The sequence below is a fragment of the Nicotiana tomentosiformis genome, chromosome 12 (genome assembly GCF_000390325.3).
Source record: "Nicotiana tomentosiformis chromosome 12, ASM39032v3, whole genome shotgun sequence".
Lineage (NCBI taxonomy): Eukaryota > Viridiplantae > Streptophyta > Magnoliopsida > Solanales > Solanaceae > Nicotiana > Nicotiana tomentosiformis.
This window is the reverse complement of record NC_090823.1, coordinates 7,478,057-7,486,876: the sequence shown is the minus strand read 5'-3', so window position 1 is coordinate 7,486,876 and position 8,820 is coordinate 7,478,057. Positions and strand designations below refer to the sequence as shown.

The following is an 8,820-nucleotide window of genomic DNA, read 5'->3' as shown; positions in this document are numbered from 1 at the left end:
TGTGATATTCGTCCGGTCACGGATATTTTGGCTTTCTATTGGCTATGCGGGATTGTCTGACAATGTTCTTCGAAGTCGTTCGAGGTCAGGATCGATTCTGGGACCATGGCCTCGACATTCTCGAAGGAAGGCGTCATGCCCCCAGGTTCTGGCCCAGTGGGACTTTGGCTCAATTTCGATCCCTTGCCGCCATGTCTCGAGCCTGGATTATTTTGTCGAAGTCCGGGATGTACCATGAGCTCGATTTCACCCGCACACACTGGCTAACTTATTTTTCCCCTATAAATAGAGGGGTTCTATTCCGTTGTATTTCATCTAAATCAATAAGAATTCTCTCTCTTTCTTTGCAATATTCTTCTTTATTGTTTCATTACACATGATTTATTTCTGTGTTATTAGCGTAGCCTATTTTTCAATCTATTATGTCCTTCCAGCTACACCTCCGGCCTCCTCTTGCCGTCTCAGGTAAATTTTTCCAATTCATATCCTCTCCCCACATCTGTCAATCTGTTATGGTTTGTACGTATCTGTATTTGTTTTCGTTTTTTTCCCTTTAGTTTGTTTCGATTATGATAAATTCATGTTTAGTACTCAGTTGAACCCAATATTTTTCATACATTGTATATTACCCCCTCCATATCAATTTATGTAATGTTATTTGATATTTACTACGTCCCAAAATAATGATCTAACTTTAAATTTCTCATTTTATCCAGGATTTATAGCCAAACAAATATCTGTGATTTGTTTTAGACCATTAATTTCCAAAGTTTTTTAAAAATTCGTACACAGTCAAATGACATAATTCAATAGCAATATTTTAGAGGTCAAATCCATCAAGTTTGACTACAATATTTAGCTTTCGTAGATTTTCATTTGAACGGGTGATTTTTGCTATTTGTTTCACTTGCTATTATGCAAATATTGGAGTTCTTATCCTGACTAATTTTTAAAGGTGGCCTTTTTAACCTTTGAAATGAATAAAGTTTTTCAATATTTTATTTTCCACTCTTTGCAAGAAGTGATGTAGAACTAATGCCACCTACGTTTGGTGAATTTTTAGGTTTAGACAGAGAGTTTAAGTTTTTAAATGTAATATAGTATTGCTGTGAGTTGCAGTTTGCTCTGGTGAGGAATAAAGATGGTCTTTTTAAATGCTATATTGGTTACAAAGTTGGAATGCCATCTTCAAAAGGAAAAAAACTCAAATGTCGTAGGTGTTAGATCTTATGGATATCTTATTATAAAGTGATCAATAGCACCGGCGAAGCTAGTATTCCCAAGGCCGTTCAAACTTGAAAAACGTAAAAAGAAATTTCTGACAAAGGGTGTTCAATATATTGTATACCTTTAAAACTTAATATTTTACCTATATACGCAGTGTGATTTTCTGACGAAGCTAGAGTGTAGCTTCGCCCATGATCAATAGAATGATGAAGTTTATTTTTGTTCGAATTATCTCTTTAAGAAAGTTAAACTTGCAAAAATTTAGTAAGATTTTGATTGTTGTGGTTTATCTTAATTTGCTTTGACACTCTTGGTGATTACATCTCATCCGTCTAATGTGAGCACCTAACATTTGCCCCACATAGGAAATTACTCCTAAAAATAGTTCAAAAATAATTTTAGTTGCTTTTTAGAATGTTAGGAGTTTTTTTTATTTGTTTTGCATTTATTCGCATTGTTCATGCATGCATATTTAAAAATATTTTAAATCATAAAATTCATCAAAAAATATTTTATCTTTCATTAATTGCATTTAGGAATTAATCATAGGTCAAAATCATGATTAAAATAAAAGTCATTTGATTAATTGGCCAAAATGTGAATTTTAACAAAGTTAAGGAGAGGGGCTACCAAGTCTTGAGCGATTTGGGCCAATCTTCAGCAGCCCAATGCCTGCATCCTGCATCACCCGCCCCAGTCCATTTTCTACCCGGTCCAAGTGCCTTAAGCCTAAACAATACAACGACGTAGTATGTGGAAAAACTACGTCGTTTACCCTCCTCTCTTAGCTAAAACTACAAAAATCCTCCCCTTAATCAGATGAACGGACCCCCTCACCGCCTCCCCTCTCTTTCTTTTCTCTCTATCCCTTAATCTGAATTCACTGATTTTCCTTTTAAAAAAGGCTGTGGAGAAGTTGCATCTGTTTCTGCTTGATTCTAGAGAATTTCGTTATTATTTCTGGGTTTTTGGCAAGCCGATTTGGTCTGCAATTCTGCTGTTAGCTGTTGGAATCATTGCTGAGCTCTAGTTGAGGCCATTTCTGACCTTTATTTGGTCTGTTCCCTAGTGTTTTCTCAGCTTTGAACTGGTAAGTTCAACATCTATGTACTCACATTTTCCTTTGAAATGACAGCCCCTATTCTCTATGAAATCTGGCATAATTTGTTAAACTCTCATGTTTGGACTGTAATATGATTATGGACATGAATGCATTTGTCACGTAGTGTAATTAAAGTAGATGCTGAAATTTGGTTAATTCAAGATATGAACACCAGCTTAAATGTAAGAATGACTATTGTACGAAATTAGCATTAAATCCTTTCAATTTAGAATAGCCGTTGTTTACAACCAGTGGCTACAACTGTAATAAGAGTAAAGTTTCAACTCTATTAAGGGCTGAGTGGGCCTCAGACGCAAGCCTAAAGTAACATGGGACTAAGGGTTCATTCGAGCCCAACCTTATTTTTTATCCTAGCCCACCAATGCTAGTAATTTTAAATACTGTAACTTTGCTATCATGTGTTTTCCTTTGGATTCGAACACACTTGTTTGAAATTATCTCATTGTTTACCATCCTACATGCCAAATTCATAAAGCTGAGCGGTGGTTGTCGCGTGGACTCTAATAAATTGGCCAACAGATTCTCGTACACATGAGACATTTGAAATTACTTACTTATTCAACTTACAGTTTCTTTTACAAAGCATGATCCATAATCTCTTTGGCCTTGCACAACGAATCTCAAACTAGTTTAGAAAATAATTAACTTATGAATACTCGTAGAATGATTTAGACGCATTTTAATTTTATTATCGTGATTATGTACACGTTCGCGTGACATAATTATGATTCCCAAAATAATTCGAGGTACGCGTTCGTGCGACCTTGACCAAACAATCTTAAAATTAATAAAGTGTTATTAATTATGTACACGTACGCGTGACATGATTTTGATGCCCGAACAAAACGGATTTACATACGTGGTTCGTTTCAAGATTGTTCCATAACACCATAATTTAAAAGCGGTAAAAGGCAAAACGTACATAGGTTCTATAACACGTAATCAACAATTAAGCCATGTATGATTGAAGCGATTGTGCTAAAACCTCGGAATACGGGAATGCCTAACTCCTTCTCTCGGGTTAACAAAATTTCTTACTCGGTCTTCTGTGTACGCATACCATAAATAAGAGTCAATTTCCTCGATTTGGGATTTTAAAATAAACCGGTGATTTGGGACACCATAACAAATATTCCAAGTGGCGACTCTAATTAAATAAATAATCCTATTTCGATTAATGTCAGTTTAATTAGAAAAACTCCCCGATTCCTCGGAAAAAGGATGTGTGACACCTAAGCAGGTAGAATTACCTGATATTTGTACTGGTGGGAGGTAGCAAGTACCCAATGAAATAGTCGAGGTGGGCTCTAGCTGGCCCGAGCATCACTGTCACTAAAAAGTAGTTTGATAGAAACTTAACCACAAATACAGAAGGTCTCAATGTTAGTGACTGATTTTTAGCAGGAAGGATTTACCTTGGTGCTTAGAATTGACTAGGTAATTCTATTTGCCCTTCAAGATGTGTTATATTTTCCTTATACTTTGGAGTTTTAGTGCCATGCGTTAGTCGAGTAGCCATGCCATTTAATTAGCAACCATAATATGGGAGCTGAAATAGTATTTCATTATACAGATGTGAGATTTAGTGTTTATTTTGCGGCAGAGTTGTGAAAAGCGCTCGCTTAGCGCTTAAAGCGTGAAGCGAAGCGAAGCGGGAACTTGGTCGCTTCTATGTTGTGAAGCGTATCAGGTGTTATAAAGCGTTCGCTTCTGCCAAAAAAGCGAGAAGCGACAGAAGCGAGCGCTTCGATATATTAAGGTGCTGCCAACGATTAAAAATTAAAAAAGCTCTCTTTTTTCAAAACATATCGAGCAGCAGAAAAGAATAGACGATTAGGGTTCCCATTTTCTGCACTTTTAAAGTTCAAGTTCATCATGTTCAAGCCCAGGTATGTGATTTCTTCTTCCTCCTCCCCCCCTTCTTCTTCTTCTTCTTCTTCTTCTTCTTCTTCTTTTTCTTTTTCTTTTTCTTTTTCTTTTTCTTTCACCGTTTCAGTCTCAAAATAGCAGTGAAATGCTGCCAAAATTTTCCCCCCCTCCAGTTCTTCTTTTTCTCATTCTCTTCTTCTTCTGCTTCTTCTTCTTCTTCTTCTTCTTCCTCTTCTTCTTCTTCTTCTTCTTCAGTCTTAAATTGCAGCGAAATGCTGCCCAATTTTTTTCGTTCAGTTGTTGCCATTTTTTTGCTTACAGTTACATAGGTTGTCTATGCCGTATTTTTTTTAAAATTCCGCTTCACTTCAAAAAAGCGAGCGCTTTGCTTCTCGCTTTAAGCGAAAAGGGGCTTGTCGCTTTTCTTCGCTTCACGCTCTTCACAACACTGTTTTGCGGTTTGCTTTATGTTTGAAATACAATTGACTCCTCTGTGCAACTTGATACTTAAAACAGAGATTCCAAAATTGAGGACTTAGGTCTTTAATTTAGTAGATTACTGAGTGTTATTTTTACTTACAAGTGAATTGGATAATATGAATATAAGTATATAAATGGGTTCTGGTAATCTCATCAAGGGGTTGTAGTATGCTCAGTCTCCTAGCCATACTTTTTTCTCTCTCTTCCTTCTGCAGAGAAACCATTTTTGGTGCATTGCAAAAGAATTCTAGCACCACTGATTCAGGAATGACAGGGTGTTGTTAAAGCTGTTGAGCTTGATTTAAGTTTCAAGAAAGAGAAGCTCGCTTCTGTAGGGACCAAGAAAGAAAGAGATAAGGCAAAGATGGAAACTAAAGAACCCACAGGAAGTGAAGATCGTGATATCAAGAGAAAGAAAGAAAGAGGTGCTGGAAAACAGCCTGAGAAGTCCAGTAAAGACAGGTGTGAGAATGCTGTTAAAAATGTTGTGAAGAAGAAAAATACATTGAAGAATGAGCGGAATACAATGCATGATGCACTTGTAGACACCAAAACAATTGCTCATAAAAGTGCAAGTGATACACATGACAGTGAGGTGGTTGAGACACTCAGCGAGGGCTCTGGTGGAAATGTTATAGCCGAGGAGAAGAGGAAGAAAAGGAAAAAGGAAAAGAGGAACAAAGAGGATGGACAGGTAGATATTGCGTCTGGAGTCAATCAAGGTGATGTTTCAACCATAGAAGAGATAGAAAATAGCAAAATAGATGATGCTAACATCAGAAAGAGGAAAAAGACAAAAGGACACAATTGTAAAGATCTTACACATGGAAAGAGTGAAAAAAGAGAATTTTCAGGTGATGTTCAGGTTTTTCCTCCATCCGGTGATCCAAGTGATGAGAAGCATGGAATTAACCAAGAAAAATTACTGTGCGGCAAATGGTTCACAAAAGAAGAAGATGAAATTGTCAAAGACGCTGTTTATAGATACATCGAGGTACATAACTTGGGTGGAGACGGGTTGCAAAAAGTGTTGGACTCTAAATTTATTCCTGAATTAAAGGGCTGCTGGAAAAAGATAGGGAAGGCTATACCATACAGGCCTTATATAGCAGTTTATAAACGTGCACAACGTTTGTTTAGAATGGGTAAGAAGGGTAAATGGACTGAAGAAAAGTATGAGATGGTACGAAAGTTCCATGGAGAACATGGGCCCAAGTGGAAGATCTTGGCTGATGAACTTGGGAAAGATAGGGTACATGTGGGAAATGCATGGCATAGGATAAAACTGGACAATCTCAAAAAAGGAAATTGGGCTCAGGAGGAGATCCAAAATTTGTTTGATTTGGTGAACGCTAATCTGCAACTGAAGCTTTTTGAAGAGAAGAAATCTAAGCATGGGATGTTACGGGATAATATTTGCTGGAGTGAAATTAGTGACAAATTGTCCACCAGGATTGCTCTAAATTGCTGCAACAAATGGTACAGACAATTAACATCACCGATGGTGGCTGCAGGTGAATGGGCAGATACTGATGACTATCGCCTAATTGATGCCCTTTTTGAACTGGATCCGAGCTGCATAGAGGACGTGGATTGGGACAATCTTCTTGACCACAGGGATGGAGAGTTATGTCGAAAAAGATGGAAACAGATGGTTCGTCAAATAAGTCAACATGAAAACAAGTCATTTGCTGCACAAGTAGAAGTGTTAGCTAAGAGATATCGTCCTGATTTGGTTGGAGCAAGAGAGGCCTGGGATAGAAAACCAGTTGGCCCATGATATACCCATCATTCAGCACGGACATTCACATTTCTGTAGAGTAGATGCTCAGGGAACATGTATTCTGAGGCAGATCCAGGTGTTTGAATCAGTAGGTGGGGTATTCTGTACCCTTAGCAATCAGTTTGAAGCTAGCTTAGACATATTTTTTTAAAAATTATTCAACTTTATATAGGTCAAATCGACTTCATCGAGTGCAGGCAGTCTGTACAGATCAGTCACTGAATGGGACTGTTGTCTACAAACTTCCACCGCTCTTTTTTCCTCTCTTTTTTTGTTGGGTCTTTTTCCCTCTTTGTTAATGTAATTTGAAAGGTTTATGCAACATCTACAATGCTAGCTACTCGGTACCTATGCTGGTAGGATGTATGCCCGTGAAATTAATTGAGGTGCATGCAAGCTGACTCACACCATCGTTATTAAACATAAGAAAATACGCATGTTTTGGAAGGAAGGAGGGTTCTCACAGTTTGATGTTGATAAATGATCTATTGTGTAAAGAGGTCAATCTATTCCTACTGCAGTCTGCAACTATAGATGACAGAATAGTATTAGCACAACTCCCGCTCTTATATCCAAGTATTGATCGAAGCAATTTCAAGAAAAGGTCTTATCAACTGAGCTGCAAAGTGAATCACTTTCCTTTGATTAGTTGTACATGAGATAAGGTCTTCTAATCAAGATTGATAAATGACTTGTACTCCTGGTTTTATATGATGCTCTTTCCTTTTAAGTTTGTTTTAGAAAGAATGTTGCCTTACTATATTTGAAAACCCTTTATTTTAACTTCTCATTTCGCCCTTGATGAATGTGCTTATAGTCATCAAAAAATCATGGTTGTTTAAGAGTACAAGTTTTAAGGCTACTTTAGGTATGTGCCAAAAGTCTTTTCTTTTTTAAACTCCGTATCTGATCAAGTCAAACACTGTCATATAAATAAAATAGAGAGAGTACTTTGTTAATATTTGATATCTGTAACGCTATTCATTTCTAATTGAGTGGGATAATACTGGGTATGTTGTATTCATTCCAAATGATAGAACGAGGCTACTACAACCTGATCCACTTGGAGGCAAAAAATGTGATGTATCATGATGACAAAACACTAGAGTTCAAATGATATAGTCTTAAACTTGAGTATATTTATGACATATTTGGAGTATATACTTATCCTACTATAATAGCAGGTATAATGTCACTTCATGGGAAAAGGAATAAAGACTTGGGAGTTGCAGTGGCAAAGGATAGATAGACCTTGGCATTGAATTGAGTTTTATAGCTTGTTTGGATGGTTGTTATTCATTGTATCGTATTGTATTGTTATCCAAAAATAATATTTGTTTTGATTGTTTCATTAAAATTGGTTGTATTGTATTGTTAAATTCATTGTTCCGGAACAATGATAAGTCCCATTTTTTAAAACAATCGATTTGGTGTGGTGGGATTGTTTCCTATTTTTATTTCCTATTATGCCCTAACTTATTACTCCATAGTTCTATTTTACCCTTTACCTTTTTTTTAATTTTAACTCCAAATCTCCCACCTATAACTTACGTTGTCTTCGTTCCTTTTTCTCTAGAACTTCTGCCGCTTTCAACTCCAATGTAAAATAGCTAATTTTGTTAGAATTTGTATGAATTTAATTGTGTAATCTATTTATAAGACATTTGATGATAAATTAGTAGAAAGAGATTTTCTTAAATTATATTTATGCGTAATTCTTAATAAATTTAATATTTAAACAATTGAGAATATTTTTGTAAACTTATTCGTTACAGTACATGAGTACGATTCAGGCAAACCAAATTGTAAAATATTATTTAGCAGCATTAAACAATACAATTTATCCAAACATTGCATTTATAAAACGATACAATACAATATAATATAACATAATACAATACATTATAAAACGATAGATAACAACGGTCCAAACAAGCTGTTAAATTAAAAAGAACTCCAAAAAGACTGGTTTAGAGCAAAAGGGGGGGGGGGGGTATATACTCCTATGTTTAGGAAAAATCTTAACCACTGCATATTTGTTTGCTTCGTCTTTTTACGAATAACCAATATCCATTTCGCTCATTTGGACCCGTTTATGCTCTTGAAGACAAAAGGACATAAAAATAATAAGTGTGCAGCATATCCCTCAGTTAAAATATTATTACTAGTTAAAACCTTAAAATATTATTACTAGTTAAAACCTGGTAAAAAGGAATTCATTACTAAAACAAATCTTATTAGATTTTAGTGATCATCATGCAATCAGTGAAAGCCAAATGCAATTGTCAGTTGTTTACTATTAGGCATGTAAATATTACTCCCTCTGTCTCATATTATG

At 36.0% G+C, this 8,820-nt stretch overlaps 1 protein-coding gene across 2 annotated transcripts; it reads left to right on the top strand.

Moving 5' to 3' along the window:
* Window positions 1-2,047: 2,047 nt before the first annotated feature.
* On the top strand, window positions 2,048-8,157 carry LOC138903494 (uncharacterized). 2 transcript variants are annotated; one of them, XR_011412638.1, is made up of 2 exons: window positions 2,048-6,574; window positions 7,667-8,157. XR_011412638.1 is itself a non-coding variant. In XM_070191691.1 (2 exons), exon 2 carries the CDS (start codon window positions 5,064-5,066, stop codon window positions 6,477-6,479), a length of 1,416 nt encoding a protein of 471 aa, XP_070047792.1. In that variant the 5' UTR covers window positions 2,048-2,317; window positions 4,915-5,063; the 3' UTR covers window positions 6,480-7,269. The 2 variants fall into 2 exon arrangements, 1 of the variants encoding a protein (XP_070047792.1); XM_070191691.1 differs by lacking the exon at window positions 7,667-8,157 and having other exon boundaries at window positions 2,048-2,317; window positions 4,915-7,269.
* Window positions 8,158-8,820: the final 663 nt, after the last annotated feature.